Source organism: Grus americana, chromosome 12 (assembly GCF_028858705.1).
Source record: "Grus americana isolate bGruAme1 chromosome 12, bGruAme1.mat, whole genome shotgun sequence".
Lineage (NCBI taxonomy): Eukaryota > Metazoa > Chordata > Aves > Gruiformes > Gruidae > Grus > Grus americana.
Window position 1 is genome coordinate 22,740,775 of NC_072863.1, and position 25,958 is coordinate 22,766,732.

The window sequence follows — 25,958 nt, forward strand, 5'->3', positions numbered from 1 at the left end:
AGGACTTCAGCTCCTCCTTTGTGAAGTGGGGATAACACTGCCCTCACACAGAGGGGTGGTGAGAGAATAGGATTGTACTGAAGTCAAAGGAGTAAGTGAAGTCAACATAAAAAAAGATAGGTAAAAGCACATTTTGGCCTCTAGATGGCATTTCCCAGCCAGATCTGCCTCGCAGCTTCAATCAGTCCCAAAAACGCTGTGTCTCAGTCTTTGGACACAGCTCCAGTGGAGGGTTACTCATCTCCCCGTGTCTTTGGAGGACTGTCAAGGTAAGAGGTGAAGGTAACAACCAGAAGGTGCTACAGAAACAAGAAGCACTGGAAGTTCAAGTCTGCTGGCTAAAAAGCAGCAGGCAATATGGTTTCCCTCACGTGTCTGATTAATCCAAGAAGGGCAAACCAGAGGTTTGCTTCTATGGGGGCGAGCAGTTTCCCAGAGCTGGGCATGGAAAGAAGCGTTGCATCATGCTGAAGTTGGTTTGACTTGGTACTCCCTATATAATTAGGTCAGTTCCCAGCATTTCTTCTGGCAGGCTGACTAGCTTCTGTTTTCCAAGACAGAAGTAAACAGGCATTGCTGGTGCGGTGGAGCTTGACGTTGCTGTGCCTGTACCCCTGGCCACGACAGAGGAGGAACCTTCCTTTATCCATAGCGTCTTCTATCCTTGATCAAGCCTCCTCCTCTCGACTCATTTTCTCATCCTGATAAGCACCTGCATAAGTTCCATCTTGTGTTTTCTGGGCAAGCCAATGAGGTCCTTCTGTACCTTCCTGCCTGTGATTTATTTGTCATGCCACCTCTTAGCAACCTCTATCTTGTGTGTGTGTCAGCAAGCAGGAGGCTACAAAGCAAAACTGCCATTATCAAAATTTCCTTCTAAATATCTAGGGTCAAGTGCAGTTGGAATCTGTCGTTCTTAGTAATGCTCAGCAGGAGCTGCTGAAGACTTCAAAGACTTTCCTAGAGCACTCTTGTCAAACTCCTTATCTCTCTCGCTTTGCTTTCCTGGCTCTTTCTTGCTGCAACTCCTAATTTTGCTGACCCGAGACTGTTTTTGGTTTGACAAGCAGTGGGAGAGATAAAGGAGATATCTTCTGTTCCTTACTGTAGAGAAAGGAGAGGGAGGGAGAGGGAGAGAGAGAGAGGAATAAAAGTGCTTTTCTATGTGGAGTTAAGGTAACCAAGAACCCCATTTCCCCTCTTACAGAGAGATTGCACAGGGGGAGTGTTACAGTCTAAGAAATAACTTTCGGTCTCACCCTTAGAGCGTGGGGGAGGTTCTTGTCCAGACACATTTCGATGCCAAAAAGGAAAAAGGGTGGCTTGGTGGGAATTACTTGGAAACAGGTAAGAGGAGCAATTGATGATGCTGGTGATCACCAAGCACCGGTTTGAGTTTCCACAGCTTTTAGCACTGCAGAGCCAAACATGGCACGAGTGGGCTGGACTCGCTGCTTGAGAGAATTGTTTACCAAGTTTTGCTAATGCTTGTGCAAGCCCTTGGAAAGTGCCAGGCCCACCGATGGAAGGGATGGTGCAACTTGGTCCTTATTACGGGAGAAGGAAAGCAACTTGTTTGCCTCCGAGCCCGGAGGAAGCTTGCTGAGCTGATGATGAGAAATAAACAGGCATCTCCCTGCTTGCAACAGAGCATGTTTGAGGTGTTTCTGTTACCGGATTGCACATGTTGGTTTACTGTCTTAGCAATGCCACCAGGCTGGCGCTTGGCCACAGCCTCCCTTCGCCCTGCGTTTGCTGACAAGATCGTTTTGTCTCAGCACCAAGAGCTCCTGACCTCCTGTGCAGGTGTGTCTTCATGACCATGGGTGAGAGTATTGTCTTTGAGCACTAAGTAGGCAAGGATATACGATTCTGTTCTGCTACCTGCTATTAGGAAGGTGAGGTCTGGCATTTTGGCAGTGCTTTGTAATGACACCTCATGAAAAACCAGTTTGATTCCCTTGTAACAGATGGGTGTAGTGGTTTTACACCCTTCTACTCATCCCAGCTCTGCTCAGCCTCTATTGAGGCTTTGGTTTTCTGTCACCTTGGCAAGGGCCCGAAGGATTGATGGGTTACTCGCCTGCCTTCCACCTTCAGTGCAAGGATGGGGGCCAGGTAGTTACACAGGAGAAAGTGTTATCAAAAAACCAGGAAATGTTCCAATGGAGATCAGTGCTCTGGAGTGGCGTTGACTAATTTTTCATGACTACAAAATACTTAAAAATTAAGAATATATAGTAGTAGTAGTTAACTGTTCAAATACAAGCTGGACTACTCAGGGAGGCTGCATGCCTCTGGGCAGAAGTCCGCTGCTGTCCTAGGAACGACAAGAATTGCTGTGCTACTCGGTGCAACCACCTTCCCATAGAATTAGCTGTGTGGATTTTGAGAGTTGAGCAGGTTCCTACCTCGCAGACATCACTCTTTCTAAAGGTATGTGTACCGCACCTCTGGAAAGGAACGTACTGTAGAGTTCTGCAAACTGGTTTTAAACTGGCTGTTTCTGGAAGTGGTAGCAGTGTGCCCCTGGCAGAAGAGAGCTTAGAGCAGGCTGATTTACCCTAGCAAGAAGAGACTACAGCGTAGGCATAACTGCAGTTGGCTAAGGGATCCCCTCTGGGACACCTTCTGGACTTCAAGAAATGGAGAGCTCATCTGTTGATGTTTCAGAGCATTGGCAGTGTTTAATGCCCATTGCTCTTCCAACAAAAACCCCATACCAGCCCACCCCCAAACAAAAAACCTCTCATTGGAAAATGTCTAGTTTGCAGCTCTGTCCTCAATTTTTCTGTTTTTATTTCTTGGATGCCAGTGCCTTCATACTTGCCACATTCTCTCCTGGATAGTTCTCTTGCACTATGGTCAAGTCACTTTTGTTTCTTAAGTTATTTTAATTTATTTTTTTACCTAAACAGTCTGAGTCCTTTAAATCTTTTGCTGTTAGGCATTCTCTCCAGCCTGTGAGTGGTTTCTGTGGCTGCAGCTTCCTTGTGTGATGTAACTCTTGTGTCTTGCTGATCCCAAATGATCTGCTTTGCAGTGCACTAAGAATATAAGGGAGGTAGATAAACAGCAGTGAAACAAGCATCAACGAGTGCTAGCTGTGAAACATTTTTATGAGAGGCGCTTGTACTTTTCTTGTAAAGGAGATTCAGGGAGAATCCATTTCCTGGTTGAGTCAGATACTCGAGGCTGAAATTCACCTACAGCTTTTACAGAAAAATAAAGTTTCCTAACTGGAGATGGGGAAAAAAGGCTCTTCTGACCTGCTCCTCCCTCCTCCCCTGCTGCAGGAGTGCGTGTGTGTCCCTGGAGAAGGTTGTGGCATTGAAACAGAGCGACAGGACATTCCTCCTGCTTTGGGCTGGGCGGGCACACCTGGATGGCAGCCTTCACTGCACCTTTGGCTCCTGGCCCAAGGAGGGAGTCCAGATTGGCAGCAGGCTGGGATGGGGGGATCAAGCTAGACCCTCTTCTGCTCCTGGACTGATGAAGATAAGGGATGTTTCGTTGTTGACTTCAGTACATGCAGGGTTTGCCCCAGAGGTATGCAGGTTAACTGTGCTGTTTCCAATGAGACCGAGTTTGGTGGCTTTCTCCGGAAGCTTCATGAATTTGTCAGTATTTAACCTGTAGCTCCTAGCTTGGAAAAGCTGTTACTTCTTGCAGTGGTAAAAGTTCTGCTAGATTCAGAGTAGCGTCGGACTGTAGTTGTTGCTGCGTATATTAGCAAAAAGATCTAGTTTCACTCCCCCTACACACACACAAATGAATTCCTAACATAAATCTGGAGTCTTTATCCCTAAGCCTCTTCTAGAAGCTGGAGAGATGATGTTCCTCATCTGATTGTCTCAGTTAAGTGCCTGAAGTGAATTGACTTCCCCCACAGACTTACTGGACACTCTTTTAGCCTCTGGTCTGGAGCAACCCGGTGGTGCTGCATTTTGGCAGCCCTATGGCATGGTGTTCTTCCTGATGTCACACAGGCCTGCCACTTGCTGGCTAAAAAACTTCTGCCTCTGGCCACTGCTGTGATTTTGAAATGCCGTGTCATTAAAAACTGAATATGCTCCTGTAATTATGAGGAAGAAAAACACCCATCAGGGTTTCAGTGTCTGCTGGTGTGAGCAACATCTAGCTATGCTTTGGAAAGAGTGGTTTATCTGAGAGCTTAACTGGGATAAAACCACAGGGACTTGTTTGGGACTGATTGTCCTTAACTGTTCAAGTTGCTGAGCACCATAGATGTACTGTGAACTGTGGTGACGCGACAGCCCTGGAAATCTCCAGTTCAAGTAAGCTGTCTGCATGGTTGGCCATGGTTATTTTCAACTGACCGAAGAGTATGAAAAGCCTTTTCTACAGGGGAAAAAAAGAAAAAGGAAAAAAAATGTTGTCCTACTCTCATTACTGGAAAATAAAAGACAACACTGTGGTTTACATTAGGATACTTTTATACTAACATGTATAAACATATATACTACATTTCCCATGGTATCTAATGTCTCTGTCCTAGTCCACGTGAGACAGATAGAATGTCCCTTTCCATGTTTTACCAGTCCTGGACGACAACTGTTCTTGAGCCTTCCTTCTTTCCAGACTTTTTACAGTGCTCTCACTCTTTCTTGCTGTTAATTGGGAAAGCCACTCCCCAGGAGGTCTGTGACATTCATGCTGTTCTTGGAGCAACTACGTCTCTGCTCCTCTTTAGTAACAGCCATGGCTAGAAGAGTTTCCCTGCTTTACTCTTTCCGCAGAAAAAGTGTTTGGCAGCTGTGTGCTAAATGGTGACGAGGGTGCAGTGTTTTAGGGACGTGATGTTGCCTTGGTGATCCTCCCGTGCAGACCTCCAGTCTCTGAAATGCACGAGCTTGATTCTCCTTGCAATTAAATTACAGCAAATGACAGCAACTCCCCTGAAGTGAAGGGCTACACTGCTTCAAAACAGACAGGAGAGAGACAGCTGGAGCTGCTGGATAGGTCTCAGGTTTAATTGCAATGATAAGCCGGTACCTTTCATACCAGGTACCAGCTGAAGCGCAGGCGCGGAGTGGAAGTTGCGTGTGGCCGGTGCGATGTACAGCAGTGAGTAGGCAAATGCTCTCCTTCACTCAACGAGTGCTGCTGTGCAACAGCCTTACCTCTCGCAACTGCAGCTGACGTTACGTAGGTGGTGTTTGCACCAGAAAACCATGGCTAAGTTAAGTGAAAAAAAAATGTTTCCTTTTGTCCCTTCTCTCAGGAGCATTGCCACAGGATTAGCACGGTGTGGAGAACCCAGTGTGGAACTGATATGGATTTCAGGCTGGAGTAGCAAGGGAGCTGACTCCTGAAGTGAAGGAAGGCTGTGTAAGGTCAGTGCTGAATCAGTGGGGCTTTGGCTGGCATCAGGAGGTTGAACGGGGAAGCTGAAGATTGAGGAGACTTTAGAGAGTCGAATCTGACAGGGCTGGACTGGGGTAGTTCACGTTGTGGAGGAGAAGCATCTTATGCAGCATTTCTCTGTATCTCACTAGCTACGTGCTGTGCAGCGTGTCTCTCGCTAACAACTCGTGCACCCAAGTTGTTGTGATGGAGCTGCCAGCTCGGAAGTACATTCTCTACTGTTCTACCTCGTCACCACACCCTTGACTTTAAGACCTGTCTTTGGATGTTTTCTACATATGCTTGGACCTGTATTTTCAAGCTACTAACAAAATGTTACTTAATACTGCAGCTATCTCCTCTTAGTTAATTAGAAAAGCAATTCTTTGCTGTGTTCCTTTCTTCTCAGGAAGAGAGCAATGCTGATAGACAACTAATGGTTTAGCCTGCATATGTGCCAGTTCAACAAAACAGTCATCTGCATCTAGTAAAACAACACTCAGCTTCTGTGTGTATTGTTTTAGGATCTCCCTATCCATTTCTTTTGCTGTTTAACATTAAGGTGCTCATAATAGGTGCGCTTTTTCTTTTTTTTTAACATTTGTTGTGGAACAGTGTGTTCACACTGGAAAAAAAGTGTAGTCCCTAGACCCTGGGGTGTCCCTCTGCTTGCTTGGCAGAGGACCTATTGTACCCGAAAGGCTGGCCAGGCTGTTAGTCACTATTATTTCAGGAAAGAACCTGAACGAACCTTCAGCAAACGATGGGATGACTCAGGGGTTACTGAAAATAAAGCTGCACTGTCAGCTGGAGCCCTGAAGCAGAGGATACTTCACTGAGGTAGGGTTTGGGCTGCATTTTAAACAGCCCACTTAAAACATTTTAAATTTTCCTGAGTTGGACACCCCTCTGTGCTCACTCTGAGCTCAGGGTGAAGCTTTGTGTTACCTCTTCTCTCCTGTGCTTATCTCAGCTGGGATCACCAGCAGCCTCTGGGGAAGAAAGCTCAACTGAGCTTGTGCTGCTGCTGCTCTTGCAGCATGAGTAGATCAGAGAGAATGATCTGGGATTGGAATAGCAACGTCGACATCAGGGCTTTTCAGATGTTATCTCCGTTGTGCTGCTGGGAGCCAGGGCTGGGCTATTAGCCCTGTTATAGCACATCCCAGCCCAGCCTGCTGGTGGCTTGCCACCATTCTACAGCAGATACATCGCAGAGCTGCGAGGAGAGCGCAGGAATGCTTCTCTCCAGCAGCTCATCTGCTGCAGACTGGGCTTTACTTCTTATGGGTGCACGGGGGCAGGGAAAGTGTGCGCTGGTGCATACAGAGGTGGGGGGAGGTCCTGAAGGTCCTGACAGGTGCTTGGTTGGGACTTCAGCACCTTCTTCCTACCAGCCTGTGGCAGTCCTGGGCTGGAGCCCTGACCTCTCAGAAGTGCTCTAAACTCACGTCCCCAACCACCGGTCCTTAGGAATTGGCAAAAAGTGTAGCCAAGGGTCTTGCCGTGTCCATTCAGAGACTTGCCAAAGCTGGGCCTCGGGGATCTTGCAGTGACCACAGCAATTAGAAGGGGAAATAAACTGAGGCAGGTGAGAGTGCTTGGCAATTTCCTCTGCAGCGAATAGTGATAATCACACCTGTGTACCTCATTTAATTAGCTAGAACTAGACAATCGCTGTTGAGTGCTAATTACAGTGCCAGTCCCTGATGCTACCTGGGTACCACCGCTGTAAGTGGCTCTCAGACTCAAGGGCTTGCCGGTACCCAAGTAGCAGTGGGGTGCCAGTCCCCCTTCCTGCGGGACGAGCCTGTCCCAGGCTCTGGGAAGAGATTCAGTGGGGTGAGTGGTGGGGGGCTGCTCTGTGCTGTCCCACTGCAGCACGGGGTTGGGGAACGTGGCATTTGCTGGAGAATGTGAGGAATGTAGAGGAGAGCTTAGAGGGAGGGGAGATGGTGCTGTCTGAATGGAGAAACCTGTTTGATTCCCCTGAAGGGCAAAACACACCCAAGTCTCCTCCTCAAAACAAGGCTTGGCTTCCAGGAGCCAGCCCTCTCGGTCCAGCCGGCAGGTAAGCTCTGCCTCACCCACAGCCGCCTTTGCTGCCAGGGAGGATCCAAGATACCTGCTGCGAGTCCTTGGGGGGCAAAAGAGCCCGGAGATTGCTTGCAGACTGCTCCACATCGGTCTTTTGCGGGGAAGCCACGGCTGAGGAGCCTCTGCAGGTAGGACTGGGAAGGGAGGCTGGTCCTCTGAGCCTTGCAGAGGGCAGCTGGGGTGCTGCTTCTCTCTGTGGTTCACCTGCTCTCTCTGCCTGGGGAGGAGGAGGAAGAGGAAGGCTGTCCGTTCCTAACCTGCTGATGCAGGGATCTGGCAGGGATGAAAGAGACTTGAACCAATAGCTTAAATCCTCCTCCTGCATGGGGAAATGAAGCTCTCTTCTGTAGTGTGTTGGACCAAAGCGTGGCTCTAAAATGGTACTTGAGTACTGCAGGGATGGTATTAGTACAAATGAGGCAGAAAGGGGAGGTTTGGGTATGGATCTTTGTCACTTGCCCCTGTCTGACCACTGAGTTCCCTCCCTGCACATCACCCCACATCTTTCTAAAATCTGTCCCCTTCTTAATTTACTAGGTAGAGCAGGGGCCGTGGCAGTAAGCTAACTGGGGAAAAGTTCTGTGTGTGGGCAGGAGTGAGCAGAGTCCGGACAACAGGGGTAAAATTTGAGCCTGTGACTCTTGACAACCTCTTGAGAGGCTTGGGGTAAGCTGCACTGCGCTCTGCCTCTGCCACCCCACCTCCCCAGGACACGTGTGGGGTGGAGGGGTGTGCAGAGAGAGATTTTTCTTCTCTCTCTCCTGCTCCGCCTTGTTTTGTTTCTCTCTCAAATAGTATGAAATCAGCAGCCTGGAAAGGAGTGGTAAAGCTTGGCTGTTCCAGGACAAACCCCTAACAGGGAGGACAAGTTGGATTAAGCTGGACAGGTTGTTCTACTGTGAGCTGGGGAGCAGAGCTGTCCCCCCTCATCAGATTGATCAGGACATCGTCCTTAGGCTAGTTTATTGTATTCATCCAGCCAAAGAAAAAGCATTAAATTTGTTCCCCAAAGTTGATCATGTTTTAATTGGAAATCTCAATTTCCACAAATGGCAGACTTTAGTTTTCTTTTACAAAAACATTGTTTTTTCATGGCAAAACTTTGTGGCGTCTCTGCGATGTCATGAAGCGTCAATGAGATTTTCTGTCCTGCTCTGTTGTGGATCTGTGATACAAAGGCAAAGCTCTGCCTTTGAAAGCAAAATGTTTTCCTTCCTTCTTGCTTTCATCTTTAGACATCAAGGCTTAAGGTCAATAGCATGTGGGTGCGGTAAACATCCTTTACCTCCTTCTTCCTTTTTCAAATACAGAAATTAGTTGAGCAATTAGGAATTAATGCCTTGTAATTAGAGTAATGAAACTGTATACCCAGTATAGTGAAAAATAATCTAGTAATTTTGGGCAGTAACAGCAGCAAGTTTTTGTGTTTGGGGGTGGTCATGCTGTGTAGGTCTGTACAGCTCCTGGCACAACAGGGCCCCAAGATGATCTCTTGGGATAGGCAGGTTTGCGTGCTGCTCTAATTAAGTTTATGCCACACTTTCCTGACTTCAATAGCTCACGTCTTTGCCAACTTCATCTGGTTGGACTGAATTTTTTTTTTTGTGGGGTATGTGGTTGCAAGTGAATTAAAAGAAATTATAATTCTCCATCTGTAGCTTTACAGCTGTTCTCGGACACGTCTGAAACGTGTCCGTGTTGCTCGCGTTAATGAGTTTTGTGTGGGCTTCCCCATGGCAATTGCAGGGTTGCACCTCTCTTTTCCCCACGCTCGGGGAAGAAGAGGCGTTTGCTGTGACCAGGATCCTGAGGAGCCGTGTTTCCGGGCTGAGGCTCTTCACAGAGATCCTGCACAGCCAGCCAGGCTCTGCTGCAGCTGCAAGTGCTTGGTGCTGCTGTGGTTTGTCTTCAGGGTTGTGTTGGCCACCCTGAAAAAGGTGGGTGCGCAGTTTGATGACTAGGCTGCAGTTTAAATTACTTGACTAGCATCGTGGAAGAACTGCGACAGAGGCATAAAATGTCACCTGCAGCGGAGTAACCATCCTCTCCAGCTGACAGCTGCCTCCTCAAACACCTCTAGCAGTGGTTCCTGCAGAAAAGACCCTCCTCTTGTAGCCTGGCTTCTCCTTAGAGCGTCTCTGCACATGCTGAACAAGGCAGCGATGAGCTGTTGTATTGCACGAGCCTAGAAGGGTTGATTTAAGGTTGCCTGGACTGCTTCAACTATGGCATTCCTGATCGTTTGCAAGGTTGACTTTAGAAATCTCTCAGTGCTTCCTAAATATCATGGAGGATATTAATACTAATTGGCTCCTAATAATATGTCAATATTGGGACACTACATGTGATTTGCATTGAGGCTCAGTCCCAGGGTGTGCCTCAGGCTGTGGGTCTGGGCTTTCAGAGGCTGACTGACAACCTCCCACTTCAGACACGTTCAGCCACCTGCCTGCATGAGGTGGGATGAGATTCTAAATTGCAGTTTGGGAGTTCATAGTGTGAAGCCTGAAGTGTAATTCCTGTTGCCGCTCATTTCCCCAAGTGCAGACAGTGGGATGGAAGTGTCCATCCTTCCCAGGCATGGGATGTCATTCAAGTCAGAGTTCAAAGATGAAATAAATCTCACTTTAAGAATACTGGCTGAAAAGTGTCACAGCCACTGGGCACAAAGTGCTAATCTAGCATAAACTTCCTTTACCGGTTCAAACTTGCTGAAATGAATTTAAAGGGTTAACTGTTCTGGCAGGGTTTATGCTAGATCAGGTACAGTCTATCCACGCTGCTCTCGCTTCACAGCAGATCAGGTAACAGCTGACATAAAAGCATAACATTGGCACAAAGTTTGCATTGTGTGCTCTGGCTAATGCAAGAGAAATGCAAGTATGTGCCCACGCCTAATCCAGATCACTGGAGGGCAGTCTGACAGTGCATGGATCTGGATTAGCAATCCTGACACCAGAGTGCTGCCTTTCTGGGGCAGGGTATCTCTGCATGTAACCTGTGTGAAGAAGCTTCCTCTCCCTGGCTCTCCTTCCTGTGGGTTTGTGAAAGCTGGGCCTCATCTGCTGAGTGTTAAACCAAGGTCCCACCTTTCACCATATGGGCTGGAGAGCGGGGACTTGGACCCTTATTTAGGGCTAGATGACAAAATTCTCAGCAGAGTTTAGGAGATTCAAATGGGGAAGGCTCAAACCTTTTGCAAACTTTAAATACATTTTAATTTGAGGACCGTGAAGGTCAGAATAGGCATCAATTATCATTAAACCAGGATATTCTTTTGCATGACTGACCTCAGTCCTGTTTGCAGCTGAGGGCCGGCATTCAGGTCACTGGCCAAGTCCTCCATTAGAACGCAAGTTCCTAGCTGGTGAAATGAGTTTTGTGCTTCTACAAAAGAACAGGAAGAGCACATGAGAGCTCCTTGGAAAGCAGTGTGACAGCACGGGTCGTCCCAGAGCTGCTGGCTGCAGGTCCTGGATCACTGTAGGCAGAACAGGATTGCTTTGCAGTCAGTCGCATAAGTGATGCCACATGGGCTTTGGGCTGAAGGAAAGTAATACTGGTTTAGGACAGTTTGTTGTCTGTTAATGACCTTTCTGTTGAGGCACCAAGAGTTTAACTCCCTGTTGTGTGGAGTAGGGAAGGCAGCAGTGCTTGGGTCAGCTGTGGGGTACCTGTGCAGAAAGGCTCTGACCGATATGGCATTTTCAGGCACAGAGCATCTCGCTGTGCAGCTCTCGCAGGGACCAGCACAGTAAAGCGAGCCTGGTGCCGTGGACATCAAAGGGAGATCCCGACCTGAGACCGGGGAGCGAGACGTTGGGAGCAGGAGTGCTGTAGCATGAACTTTAGCGGCTGGCCTGGGCTCTGCGGACAGTTCAGGAGTCTAAAGGTGCCCCGTGGTGCTCTCCAGGTAAGCTGTATTTACAGGATCAAAGCAGCTCTGCTTCCTTTCCCAGGGCATTCATTTAGTCCTCAGAACTAGGTCCAACGTCAGACCCAGCTCATCACCAAGATGAATGGAGGGCAAGGTGGCTATTAGGCACAAAGGGGCTATTACCACAAGTGCCCTACAAACTCCTGACAACAGCAGGCTAAAAAATTGTTATTAACATTTTAAAGTTGCAGTTGAGCCATCAAAAAGGAGGATGGCTGGCAGGTTTTTCTTCTGTGCGTTCGCAGGTAATAGGAGCTGCAGTCAGCTTTTAAAGAATAGTAAGTGTTTTATCTCCTGGGGTATAATTACATCTTTTTAACTGGCTTACATGGAAAGCAGAATCATCCCAATTAAGTGATAGGCTGCTGATTTCAGGCACTTGAAGAATCTATTAGCAAAGAGTGCTGGTCTGGCTGTACATCAGCTCCTTCGCAGAGGACTGTATGAGGATATATCACCCTCTCCCTCTGCCAGCTGCAGCCTCCGTGGCCTTGGGGAGAGCGGTGGCCATGGGGACAGACAAGGGCCCAGCTGTAGTTACTCCCTTGTTCAGCCCACGGGCTGTCATCTGTAGGGCTCGCTCCCTGCTAAGGGTAAGAGGGGAGTTTGGGATGCCCGAGCCATCCTTCGGCTCCTCTGCTGGTACCAGCGTTGTGGTCGTGTGTGTGTATCACCTGCCCCCCAGGCAGCCAAACTGAGCTCTCCAGCTTGTTCCATGTAGCAGAGCCGCCTGCTCGCCTGGCAGGGTGGGGGCTTCACCAGGAGCTGCTCTCCGAAGCGCTGCTGAGGGGTAAAGACTCTCCCATTAGCAGCAGTGGCATACCTTGAAGCTGCCTTAAAAACTCAAAGCACGTTGAAATACCCGAGGCAGGGCAGGGACCACTGCAGCACCCGGGAGCACGCAGAGGGAGAGCTGAGCTGGCTGGCTGCCCGCAGACGGACGCGCCCTGAAGATTGAAATCTAAACAAGGTTTCAGCTCCCCTTTCCTTATTTAATAGCTTGTAATTGCTTTTTCATTCATGTGATGAGGATCTTCAGAGTTAGCGTCTTCAGTGGGAGGCAGCGTATTGGCGGGCACCGTGCCCTTCCTGCTTGCATTCAGCAGATTGACTCCAAAGTGAGGGCTGTCTACCTCTCTAGCTCTGTAGCAAAGCTGCTGGTGCATCCAAGGGGTTCCCAGAGGTAGACGTAACCTGCAAGTGATTTCGAGGCCACGGTGGTGCTCTGTGCATTTGAAGATCAGGGCTTTTGTATAGATAGTTAGCATGGATTTAACCAGCAGCTCAATTTGAAGCATGCAATCTCAGGACGCAATCTCAGGACACAATCTAATAGGATTTTGGTCCTGCGCAGGCAGAACATATATTTCTTGTGCTGGGGTGCTCCTGTTGGATGCTTTGTCAGCAGGAATTTAGCCATTGTAACACCCATTTTTATGGATCGCCTGGGACATCCCAGAGGCTGGTTGGTGGTTGAAAGCTGAGCACTGGTTGCAATCAGCCAGCATATAGGTGAGGGACTTTGTGGTGAGAGTGTTTTGGCCAGGTTGTACTTAGAAACATGAGGCTGAGCTGGACTGTAAATCACAGATTATTTCAAATATCAGAAAGAGTGTCTAGCTGTCGTGTATTCATATTGCCTAGGGGTGGGCATCCACTTTCCTGTATCTTGGTGCTGCTCATAGGGAAGGGCTGGAGAGAGAAGCAGGACGGGCCTGGAGATCCCTCTGGTTTGTGAAGTGCTGTGCAGAATTAAGGAGATTGTAAACTGTCATAACAGGTCCAAATTCATCCCTGCTTTTCCCTGAAATCAGCCCTGTGTAGCTGATGGAGAAGAAAACCCAGCTTATCAGCTGAGGTTCTCCCAGTGATATCACTCAGATGATCAACCTCACCTTCTCCAGCATACCTGGCACGTAGCTCCACCTGTGCTACATACTTGAGACCTGCTATCGCAGGGAGGGGAGAGGCAATTTGGGTTTAATTGCCTGGAAGCTGGTCAGATGCTGACTCATAAAGGGCTCGTGAGAACTTGGGGAGAGGAGATGAATTTAAAAATTGCTCTGTCAGGTAGCCAGCGTGTCGCTTCTCCTCCATGTAGGACCAAGGCACTGATGGCAGTTTCAGTTGACCTCGTTTCTCTGCTGTTGTGATCCACGCTGGAAACATCCTGTGAAGTCAGAGCCTCAGTAAGGTGCCAGTCTCTCTGTATCTTGGCCGTGGGCAGATCCAGCAAGAGGGCAGGACAGGTCTGGGAAACAAGGAGATAACAGATGAAGGAGATGACAGTGGTACTGGGGCTAAGCAGCACACCAGGGCTGAACATGGAGAGGAGAAGCCTGCAGCAAGCCAAGAGGGGGAGGGGGAAGGTTTGGAAGAGCAGAGTTGTGTATTTATCCTGTTGTGGCAGGATCCCATTTCGGAGCAGTACACTGAGATCAAGGGTTGAATGGTCCATGCTTGCCCTGCTGCCCCCCTGGCATCCTGTGGTGGGTGTGAAGCAGGCACAGAAGATCTGAGTTTCAACAGACTGTCCCATCTCTGTTCCCCGGGGTAGGATTCCACCACAGGCGCTAATGAGGGCGCAAGCAGGGCACCACCGGGTATTCCTGCAAAACACTCCCATGATGTGCTGCTCCCAGCCAGCAGCTGGGAGAACGAGCTCCTGCAGCAAGGGTGAAGCTTCAGCTCTGGCCTGGGAGCGGAGGGTGGCAGGAAGACACGTCTGTTGGAGGAGTAGAGCTGCGCTGAAGTAGGTATGTCCTTAGAATCACGACAAGATACACCCTGAATTCAAAGTTTGGGATCTGGGTAGAGCATTTGGTGAATTTTTATAGGGGGACGGTCTTCTCAGGGGCTTTTGGGTTGGTTTTTAGCTAGGATCATGGAAAAGGAGACATCGGGAGTACTTTGGGGAGGCTGTAGCTGGCAGCTGCTTTGCATTGTGAACTTGGACTGGCAGTGGTGAACCTGATACAGCTCTGTGGTTAGACTTGCACAATTTCTTTTTTCTTTTTTTTTTTTTTTTCAGATTTAGCAACACTGAACCCTTTCAAAAATACATGCAAGTTGCACTAAGTTTTTGTTCCCAAGAAAAAAGATGTTAGAACCTGAAACAAAAGGCTAAGTTAAGCCTTTTGTAATGAAGCATTTTCATTTTATGTTTTGAAACAATACGGGTGTTTTCCTTAATTTTCATTTAGTTTTGTTTAAAACATATAGCAGCATAATATGTAGCTAAATCTTTTGGCTGATTTGTCATGATCTTGCCTGAATTCTTCCACTTGCTGAAAGCTGTGTTTTCTTTTCAAACCAGAACAACCTTTTTCTATGCTGGAAATGATCAGCAAATTAAAAAATCCTCCATCTTTTGCCTGTTCCTTAATGATGCCTGAGAAATGAGTAAGCCCATAACCCACTAATTTCCCACTCCTCTTAACACTGCACTGCTATGCTTAAAGAGCAGATTATGGAGAGGGGAGGTGAATGCCCCCTCCGTACATGCCAGTGTGATTCAGGTCCCCTAAAGGACGCCTTTGTGCGGACACAAACCCGCTCTGGGAGCCGAGACGGGCGATGCCACCGGCTCCGCTTGCTGACGCCGGCCACGTCAGCGCCTCTCAACAAAGAGGCAGGTGTTTTCTTTGGGCTGCATGCGGCACTGAGTAGCGTGTTGGGCTTCTGCATTTATCCTCTTTATTACATAGGCTTAGGTGGCACCTGGGGACTTGGTTTTCCTTTCCTCAAGCTAAGGCAGGCAGGAGTTAACCCCTCTTAGAACAGTGGTGCTGCCTCTAACAGGCTCCCAGTCACTCATCATATGGCTCAGGGCTTTTCCCTTTATTAGACAGCAAACCTGTGGGTTTTGGTTCCCCCTCGCCCCCAGCTTTTTTCAGTCTGCAGACTGCATTTCCTATGGATATACCTTCACTGCTTGGGGACTAAACATCCTGGCTGTAGCCTTTCCAGACTTATTTTCAGTAAGGGCTTGTTCTTGTAAGCTGTTCGTAGGACCCCGAGGGTTTTAAGGATCAGCAGATGAATGCTCCTGTAGGCATTTATCCTGGGAAACAGAATCACTTTGATTCTGTTACCTCCCATTAAACCTTGTTAGGCAGACGGGCTTTTGTGAAGCTATTTCTTCAGGAATTGAGTAGCTGGTTTGGTTCAGCCCAGGAGAGGTCTTTTGCAGTGAGATGTGTTTGCTGACCAGGTTTGGGGTTTGTTCCTCATGTTAATAACCCCTGTGTCCAGCATCGCAGGGACTGGGGCTTACTGTGACAGCTCTCAGAGCTTCCCCTGGTTTCCCTTACTGCTCCCAGCTAAGGGCTTTCTCACAGAGCCCTGTGCTTCTGCAAGTAAAGCACTTACATCATCATTTTGTTTTCAGGTAGAAAGTGTGGTGAAATTGGCACGTTTTTATCAGTGTGGTTTTTTTCCCCAAAAATATTTATTTTTGGAGAAAACAACAACAAAACCAAAACACTCACCAAATATTATTCTTAACGCATGCAGGAAGAACACAAATCAGTGTCCTGTACTATTTGAAACATCTATTCAGAGCAGCATGTGCAGAAATACCAACGTGCAGTGACTCCCCTGAGTCCAAAGCAAAAGGAAGTATGTAGAATAGAAAAAGTAGAATGTATTTATGCCCAACAACAGATTAAGCCACAGAAAGGATTCAGCATATATATATTCTTGGTCTAAGTGTCTGTGCACTGCATGTGCTGCAGTGTTTGTAACCCACAGACGTTGCTGTGAACCGTTATGAAGGTAGGTGGTATTTCAGTTTGCACCCAGTTGTGCTCTGCACGGACAGAACACATGGCTCCGTGAGTCACAGACCTTTTAAGAGATGAAATCAAAATTATTTTAGCTCAGGAGAAGTCTGTAAGAAGGTGCAGGATGAACTGAATTCTGGCCCTTGTGCTACCTAGAAATTTTCTCTAGACTTTGTATTTGACAGGTAGGTCATGGATGGACATACCTGTGTCCTAAGTGTTGCCTGTAGCAATGCCCAGCTGTGCCTGCTGAGGCAGGAGTCACTCCAACAGGCAGGGTTAGGCTCCGTGGTCAGTCTGGGGGGTATTTTATTGCTTGTTTGACATCTCTCTAGCAGGTCATACTCACAAGTTCATTGTTGTCCACTGCAGCTTGCTGTAAGCCCACAGGCTCTGTCCTGTGGTACAGGTGCAGCCTCTATCTACTCAGCAGTGAAGGAAATAAATGACACCTGTCTGCAGCCAGATGCAACTCCTTGCTTTATTTGACTGTTTTCAGAAGGGGATCACCCCTCAGAGCTGGTGTTTTGCAAGTGGATCTCGTAATTAATTCAGGATCCCAGGGCGCTTTGCAAACATTAAGCCTGAGGCAGCTCTGTAAGGTTGTCCAGAGAAAGCGTGTTAAGGAAATCATCCTTCAAAGTGCAGCCATTTTGGAGTAAACTGGGCAATGCTTAATGGTGCAACGGAGCCTGCAATAACTGTTTGGATCAGGAAGCGAAGAAGGATTATTGCTCATTTACATAACGATGGCAGCCAAGGGTGCCAATTAGGATCAAGGGCCTATTGCGCTGGTGGTGTGCAGACACTTAATAGGAGGCACTTGGCTCCGGAGGGTTCCCACTGGGCTGCTGAAGGAAAACCTTCTGTATAAATAGGGAGGGAATAGGGATTTTTATTTGAATGGATTGCTTTTGTCTCAGATTTTATAGTTGTAGTGAATGTTTGGGGGAAAAATATATATTCCTGAACAGCTCTGGTATGTAAAACTGAGTGACTCGGTGACTTACTGTACGTCCTTTTACAATAGAGATGTTCCTAGTCACATAGCAGAAGCATTTTGTACTAGGTGACGAGTAAGCAGAGGACAAAAAGGTGGGTCCAGCCTGGTAGAGCTTATTTTTTAACTGTAAGGCAAGAGGGAAAGGATGGATCTAGTTTGAGGCAGAAGAGGTTTTGGTCTACATGAGACAGTGGGGATCTCCATATTTTGTAAGCACGGTGATGGGAGCTTGCCGCTTTGCGTTTAGACTCGGAGTGCCCAAAATACAGAGGGATCCATTGCCGTGTTTCCTGTCCTGGAGCATCATTTTTGGGCCATGGCGAGTCATCTGAACTGTGTTCTTCCCTTTTATCTCCCATTTTACCACAAGTGCCGGGTGCTGGGCTAATGTTGAAGTTGTGCTGGCAAGAGGAGGCCAGGGAACAGCATATCTCTGGCATCTTGTGTAGAGGAAAGGGTTTCTTCCGGGGCTTTTTGAGAATCTGTCCTGAAAAGATAGCTGCAGTGGTGTATAGCTGGCGGCTACGCTCAGAGCCAGCTCGAGATTCACAGCTATCCCTCAGCACTGCCAGAAGAGAGGGTTTTCTTTGCTCCCAAATTTATGGGCCACGCTCCCAGCTTCTAAATGACTCTCACAAGGTGAAGCACTGCTTTTGGATTGTAAAACCTCCAGAAATACTACCCACCCCAGTGAAGCCTGGGACTTCACCCGCTGGGAGAAAAAGCGTTTGTCTTACCTAAAGTCTGGAGATGCTCAGAGCTGAGGAATTGCAGACTACAGGAAGTTTTTTGAATATCAATGATTTCCCCTCACCTGCTGAGTTCAGATCTCCAAGCTCCATTCAAGTGGCAGATAATGTTCTCCAGGTGGGAAGCAGAGCTGTTGGGATCAGCTGCAGTCTGTTCCAGCAAGTGCATTTGTTTCTGGACCAGTACAGGAAATTGTACCCTATGGCTGTAGCTAACAATTCCCAAATAAGCTATACCAGCGAACCCACTTTTTGCCCTTGTAACTTAACATCACCCGTGGAGGTTCCAGTAGCATACAAGCATATTTTTGAAGAAACACTTTCCTGAGCAACATTTTGCTAAGAAGATTTTGGAAGTGCTCCGTGTTGGCTTTCAGGGAATAATGGTAGGCAAGGGTTAACAGCTGAAGACACCCACTCCAAATTTAGAACTGAGGTCTTTGAGATTTACTGCACTGCAGACTCACAAAAATTTGAATATAAAGACAGTAATACTTTGAAACATGTTTTGAGGTCCTATAGCATGTGTTGAAGCCTAAACTCAAGTTCTGCTGAAGAGGGGAAGCTGTTTCCATTTTTAAGCTGTCCCTGGAGAAGTGAGAAGCACTTTCTTTCCCAGGAATGTTGTTATCAGTGCTCTAGAGTCAGACACCTTCTTGCTAACCCTCTCTGGCCCCATAAATCCTGTGCTGCTTTCTGCACAGCAGCACAGTTTCAGCAGATGGACTGGGACGTGGTCCCCCTGCAGCCTGAGAAGCTACATTTGCTGTTTCTTATTGTAACCACCAACTGCTGGAATATCACAACATGGACGAATACAGTTACGAGGAAAATGCGAGCATTTTTCCTGATAGTAGTTTGCCGATCTGCCTTTCTTCGGTTTGGGTTAGTGAGTCCCATGTCTCTCTCTTGTTTTTGTTTGTTCATCACAGCTACTATCTTGGCATCCGTAGATGTCAGTTTATCTGCCAGGTATCACTGCCAGGTAGCATTAAAACAAGAAAATGAGCTTTTTGTTTCTTTTCTGAGAAATGCTGAGTTATTCTAACTGCAGGATTCATGGTATAACCTGGGTTGATTTGTCTTTTCATGCTCTAGTCACTGAGATCAGCCCAAAACTTCACCAAGCCCAGTATCCTATGTCCAACAGGAGCCTACAGCACATGATTAAACAATACGGGCAAGAAATAGGGTACTTGAATTGCTCTTTTCTTCCTGAACCCATGCAGCTTCTGGTGATCTTGATTAGGCTGTATTGCCTTGATCCTCAGGTGAAAGGTAAAAATAGCCACTTGATACCCTTCATTAATGAAAGAGGGAAAATGATGTTGTAAGGAAGCAAAGAGCTGACTCCTCTCCGTCTCTCAAAGAAGGACCTTTGAAGCTCTGTCACAGAAGTTTTGCTGAAAGCTTCACTCTGGACTCCCTTGTTCTGGTGTGGGGCAGGAGGACAGCCAGCTCTAACCCCCATCAGTTTCTGCCAGTCGAGCAGTAGAGATGTCCCACTGTGCAGGTACGCCACCCAGAGCTGCAGTGGCCCTGACCTGGAGCACCCAGGCTGCTGCTGCCATCGTGTGATTCACCGCTGGAAAAAGTAGGCTGGCAGAAAACACTTGCCAGTCCCCCAAAGCCACCGACGTGTTCCAACGCCTGTTTGTCAAGCCAGAAATATCAGCGGAGTATGACAGTGTTTGCTGCGGTCCCTCCCAGGATGGTGTGAGTTGGGAAGAGGGAAGGCAGTGCCAGAGGAAAAGGCTTGGCCAACGTGTAGTTTCTGGCACGTTTTTATACACATGCTGAGTGCCGCCCTTTGCGGCTTCCCTTCCTTTTGGGTGTATTTGTTAGGGGAATTGTCTGAGTAAGAAGCGAAGTTTCTGTTTAAGCAATAAATGGAGACGTCGTTTCTTGCAGGGCTGGCGCGCGATGCTTGCAGTACGTGCAGGGAGTGGAGTTCAGTCCTGCACCTCTGTGAGCTCCAGTCCTCGCTCTGGACCTTCCCAAGAATCTTTCCTACATCCTCCTAAACCTTATTCCTCTAAAAGGTCTGTGCTGGGGGCTCATCACCTCTCAATTACGCTGCTCTCCAGCTTCCAAATACCTCCATTATAGGACAGCATGTAGCCTATACCTACATCTGGCCCTGATTTGCCCTGAATCAGGGCCGTATCAAACTCTTGGGATAGTTCTTTTCCACTGCTTCTCATCCTCCACTTACTTCATCTTTATTTTGTCCTGGAATAGGAAGGAATTTAATAAGTTGAAGAGGGCATCAGATGCACTTCTGAATTATAGTTAGCAAGGTAGCTGTGGTCTGAATCTGCCTCGCTGAGATGCTGTAGGTAATGAAGCCACATGGCTTCTCTCTCTGTGGGTCCGGGATGCTGTGATTTCTTCTTAACCCAAAGTTGCCAGATTACAGGTCTGTCAGCTGTGCTCCTGCAGACTGCAGCCATGTCTCCCACCTGTAGTATAAAGATACCCAAGTATTTCAGGCTCTTCATGGATATCTAGGACACTGCTACAGTTTTCATCTCTCTCTAAATAGCAGGGTCAATTAAATTTGTGTGGGAAGGGGGATCTGGGAAGGATAAGAAAAGAGTTGGGCTGCCTGCTCATGGTGAAAGCTGAATTAACGATTGGGAGTGTTTGCAAAAGGGAGAGGGAGCCTTGGGGTAATAGCAGAGAGCTTGTTCACGATCTCAGTGCAAACTGGATGAGGAGTGGATATGCAGCAGGTAGATCTTTGCCTGCGACAAGCCAAAGGAGTAGACTTTGCCAAGAAGCAATGCTATGAGATCAGCGCTCGGCATTCCTTATGGGCGTGTGGCTTCGCAGCAATGTTGCAGGGACAAGCCCACCAGCAGATAACAACCACCTAATTTTAGATTCACAGGCTCCTGAATAGGGTTGGGCGTTTTTATTAATGAATAGCATAGTCACTTAAGAATCCAGGTTCAGCAGGTAGTTTTGGCAAGGAAAGAACGGGGGGTTGTAAAAGCTGGAAGTTGCCCTTGATTTTTTTCCTCTGAAACAAGGGCTCATCCCACAGCTTACCTGAAAAACTGTAGAGAGTGAAAATAGGAAAGTTTCTGATCAAAATGTCATCGGATGCTGGATTAGCAAGGAGTTTCTCCTTGCTGCTCTACTGTGGTCGTTCGAAGGAGGGGCCTGGCTGCCATCAGAAGCAAGAACTAACTCATGCTTCTGAGACAGGCAGCAAGACATTCTCTCTGCTGTATCCTGGGGGAACAGATATCTCTGCCAAGAGCCCTTATGTTGTCCTCCCATGTGACAAAAATACCAGGCTTCACCAAGCAGCCTCAGCTGCTCTGAGGTCTATGGACTCCAGGTCTGTCCCACCTGAGTGGCTCTGGGCGCTTTTGCTAAGGTCTCCTTCACCACATTCCTCCCAGACCTGGAAGGACATGTCTGTCATGGCCAATCTGAAGACTTACTGGTGTGGAAAACACACCCATTTGATTTTTTTTTTTCCTATCCTCGATGCTGAAGGCACATGGCATGGGGAGAAATCACAACTCTGGTGTATGTGCCACAGTCTCCCCATCCTCCAGGCTCTGTGGCTGTGACACTGTTGTGATGCTCTCCCTTTCACATACCTTCAAAGGTTTTTTATATCAGAACTACTATTTTGCTTTTCCCCTTTCTCATTTCTTCCAGGGCCTTGTTGTCTTCAAACAGTAACAGAAGAGGAAGGCACTTCTGAGAACCATGATGTCCCTGGGTGTCAGTAAAGGTAATTTCTTTCCTCATCCCAAGCTGTGGGGGATCTGTCCGCTGTCATGGCTTTCCTTTGCTCAGTTGTATCTGCTGTAACATCTCTGTGCAACTCCCCCAGCGCACTGTGTCCAAAGGTAGAGAACACCTCTTCCTCATTTGGAATTAACCTTTAATTGCTGACTTTCTCAACCAGAGAATGTAGTTGTGGTTCATTGCCCGAACAGAGACAAGGAGCTGAATGAAGATGGTGGCAGAGCTGCTGTTGGACAGCAAGAGAGAGACCACGCAGGATAGGACATTTCCAGATTTGGGCCAGAACCACACTGTGAGGGAGACATGGTTTGAGAATATGTTTTTGAAACTGAACTTTGTTGTGGAAATAAGGAACCAAAAGATGTGTGTCCTCCAACTCTGACAGGCCACAGAGAAAGCTGATGGCTGGGTGTTTGCATTCTATGGCTTACCTCTAACCCCCAACTCTTGGCTCAGCTTCGTGCTCCAGACATATCCTCTCCCACGAACCTAAAAAGCATTATGCTAGAGCTGATGTGATGGGAAATGCCAGAGGAAACTCACTGCTTTGTAAATATCTGATTAGACCACCCACTGAATGTCTTTGGTCTTCCTGAGAGAAAATGACTCATTAATGTTAAACAGTCCTCTGAAAGGAGAAAGAAAACTGTATGAATTTCTGTAGAGGAGGTGATGCATCAGGGTAAATTGATTCTGAAGTCTGGATGACAGCTTGGTTCCACCTTTCATCAGAAGTGGTGAAAGACTCATTCAGTGTTCGAATCTCTGACCGAAAGGAGATGTGTGCTCCCTGAGATTTACCCTGGCTCACCTGCTGACGCTGAATTCTTGCCCTTTCTCAGCAACCCTTCTCCTCTCCTTCCCTTTCCCTCTCCTAGGACGTGTCATTCCACCCACGGATGAAGACCGCAGGAGGATCATTAAGCAGATGAAGGTTCGTACCACCCTGAAAGGAGATAAGAGCTGGATCCACCACCATAACTCAGACTCTGAGGATGAGAAGAAGAGCAGCCCACTGTAAGTGTGGCCACCAAGGAATGCTCCTCTTCTCCCTTCCCTTTCCCTCATCAACCTCCCATGAGTACTGTGTTCTCTGGCCTGCAGAATAAGCATGTGTGGTGCTAGCTCGTTTGGGGGTCCCCATGATGGCAGGAGAGGGCCATCACCGCCAAAGGGAAGTGGTGCTCCTCTTTATTTTTGTTAAATAATCAGAGGAGAAGCTCAGAGAAATGGCCGTTCCTGGGAGCTGGCCATCCAGCAGCACAGGCAGATCTCAAGTCTCAGGAGAACTCCAAAGTTTTTGAAGCCAGATTGTGTTTCACCATCTCCAGAGTGACAAACGAAGGGCCAGAGCTCGATGGGAGGGAGTTTAACTGACAAAACAGCCTGGTCAGCATCTCCCCCTGCAGCTCACAGGGCTGTGTCACACAGCCACCCCCATACTGGGGAACACCACTATCTGCACCAGCTTCTCTTGCATGAGGAACAAACCCAAGCCCAAATCAGTCTTCTCTTAGCAACTCTCTCTGAAAACATCACTGCCATGTTCGGCAAGGCAGCTCAGCAAGATCAGAAGTTAATTATGTCATTGTGCTTTCTCTTTACTTAGGTCTGGACAGGCTGGTGGGGGATCCCCAGCCTCAACACCTGTTGCTGCCCAGAACAACAGGTAATTTTGGGGCCCCATTCTGTCTCCGAGACAGCTTGAAACAGGTTCCAGGGATGCTCCCTCCTGCCCTGGTGCAAGGGGGCAGATCCCCCCTGACAGTATCCCTTTCCTGCCAGCGAGCTCTGCTGCACTCCTGTCCTGAGAATGGACCCTCAGAGAAGTTAGTGTGAAGATGATGTTTTCCTGTGATAAAACCACCAGGATCTCTCCTACATCTAATTTTCCCCCTCTGTGCCATCAATCTGTGGACTTAATTTTGAGCCAGAAAACGCTGTCAGCATGGCTAATTTTAATTGGCTAACTGTAAAATTCACTTCTCTTACACAGATCTTTTATAGAGCTTGTTCTGATGGTTATTCATTTTTAAAGAATACTGCTGAGGTTGATTTTGGTGCAGCAACTGAGTTATCACTCAAGGCCCGTTTAGCTTGAGTTTTGGCTTGGCAGCCACGTGGACGTTTCCCTTTAATACTGGTGCTGCTGCTGTTCTTTTCCTCGTGTTTCTTAATTCACTAATGTCTCTTCTTTGCACAGGTCTTCTGCGCCCAAGCCTCAATCTGGTTACCTCATCAGGTTGGTATAGAGTGGCATATATTTGGGCTGTAGGGGAAGGAGAACGAGATCAGGAGCAACGAGCATGAAAAATAGTACTATCTCTTGGGTTCTCCTATTAGGAAGATTACAATGCTCAGGGAGTGCCTTGGTGAAGAGAGCACCCCAAGTACTTTGTTTAACAGGTAGTTTGATGGTGATGTTAACAGAAAATCAGGTCTCCTCTGTATGATACAGTGATCACACATGGAAGGGTTATCGTGCTATGAAAATGTTCCACCATCCTCGTGATTGGCACAGTATCAGTGATGGGGCTTGTGTGCTTCAGCTTCCTCTGGCACGTGGGCTGTTGCCCGTGGGGAGACTCTGATGCCACCGTAGTCCTAAACAGGTTGTCAAGCCCTGTGATGCCATACCCAGGCCTGCGGGTGAGCTGGTTTTACTGTGTTGTCTAAGGTCAGGGAGTAGGAGGATGGGACTTTTCCCAGGATGACTCTCCAAAGGAAGCACCTGCTAATTCTTGGTGTCCTGAGCCAGTACCTTCCTCCCAACGGGACACACAGACACTGTTAGGCCAAAGAGTGGCTGCAAGTCTCTTAATTTTAGTTCCAAACTCTGTCCTGCAAAAAATTTAACATGTCTCTCTTCTCCCCAGAGGGGTGTTCACAAGAACCATCGATAAGACCTCTTCTGTGCCGGATTCTTCATCTTCTAATGAAGCACAAAAAAGGTATGTGTGTGTCTTCCTCTTCTTCATGAAAATGAGCTTTTAAATATTGTATATATTCCTAGTTATCCTTTTACTTTGGTCAGTGCTTGTGGGCTTCCGCTGAGCTCTGCTAAATCCCTACTAAATGCTGGAAGATGTGGCTGTTCATTTAACAGCTCTGCTCAGCAGACATGGGAGAGACGAGGATTCAAACTCCCTATTTTCCTCACCAAAGCATGGCATGGCAGTTGGCTGTGAAAGTACTCACAGATGTGGGTTTAATTTGGCAAACAGTTTTGAGTGGGGGACAAATCACAAGGAGTCCTAGCAAAGCTGTAACACTTCATTTTCATGTTTTTAATATGGTGAGGGTTTGTTTGGTTTTTGTTTGGTTTTTTGTTTGTTTGTTTGTTTTTTTTAAATCTGTCTTGTGAGAGGCACTTATGTTTAATTCTAGCGAATAAGATCTAAGCCTGGCTCTGATCTAAGCAGATGCTTTGTTGCACCTCAAGTGAAACCTTTTGAAACCCCATTTTTCCCCTGTTTTGATTTGTCTGGGGAGAGGGATGATGCCACAAGGTGTTGTCTTCCTTCTCACTGCTGATCCTGAGATGGAGTAGCACTGTCCCACGGAGGGGTATGCCCATGCTGGCTCTGAGAACTCACAGTGGCCCTGGCAAGGCCAGGTCCTGGTCCAAGGCTGTGAAAAGAAGGCAAATGCTGCCCTTCAATTAAATAGCATTCCCTGAATTCAGAGAGTGGATCTTTGAGATCACCCTGTTTTCCCCCATCCTGTGGAGCATGAGCTCACCTGGGGAAGAGGGAGGCGAAGGGCGAGAGCTCACGTTAAGAGATGTGGTTTGTGCCGTCTGCAGTGCTGCCGCCAAGAGACACAGCCTGTCCCGTTCTTCCTCTGGCTACAGGATGACCACTGAGGATTACAAGAAACTGTGAGTGTGCAAAGGGGAACAGCACTTTCTGTCTGTGCACAGGCTGGAACTGGTAATGGTCTTTGTACGGAGTGAATTTTATCACTTGGTAGTAACAAAGGCGGAAACTGGAGGGTGCAGCCAGGGGACTTGGTTTGCAGCATTGCCGGCCTTTCTGAAACCAGGAGAAAGGAGGGGCCTTGTGACAGAATAGCACTGCCTGACACTTCCTGCACAGCTTTTCATGTCAAAGACTGACTCTAATCTGAAATGCAGCTAGGCATTTCTCACGAACCAGCCTCTAGGCTTAACCCCTATACTAAGAAAACAAAATCCTATAGGAACACGCGTACCCCAGTGTGCATGAAAAACACAAGTGTCTTCCACACTT

General features: G+C 47.7%; 1 protein-coding gene across 3 annotated transcripts in view; it reads left to right on the top strand.

Moving 5' to 3' along the window:
• The first annotated feature begins 4,857 nt into the window (after nucleotides 1–4,857).
• ZNF185 (zinc finger protein 185 with LIM domain) overlaps nucleotides 4,858–25,958 on the top strand; it is a 46,287-nt gene continuing 25,186 nt past the window's right edge. The window contains exons 1-8 of one of the 3 annotated variants that reach the window (XM_054839928.1): nucleotides 4,858–4,983; nucleotides 5,246–5,357; nucleotides 21,616–21,691; nucleotides 22,587–22,725; nucleotides 23,318–23,377; nucleotides 23,912–23,950; nucleotides 24,585–24,659; nucleotides 25,514–25,588. In XM_054839928.1, the coding sequence (XP_054695903.1) occupies nucleotides 21,667–21,691; nucleotides 22,587–22,725; nucleotides 23,318–23,377; nucleotides 23,912–23,950; nucleotides 24,585–24,659; nucleotides 25,514–25,588 (413 nt within the window). In that variant the 5' untranslated portion in view covers nucleotides 4,858–4,983; nucleotides 5,246–5,357; nucleotides 21,616–21,666. Of the gene's footprint in view, nucleotides 4,984–5,245; nucleotides 5,358–7,462; nucleotides 7,593–11,288; nucleotides 11,378–21,615; nucleotides 21,692–22,586; nucleotides 22,726–23,317; nucleotides 23,378–23,911; nucleotides 23,951–24,584; nucleotides 24,660–25,513; nucleotides 25,589–25,958 lie in introns of those variants that run through there. The other 2 variants (XM_054839926.1, XM_054839927.1) reach the window with 2 other exon arrangements.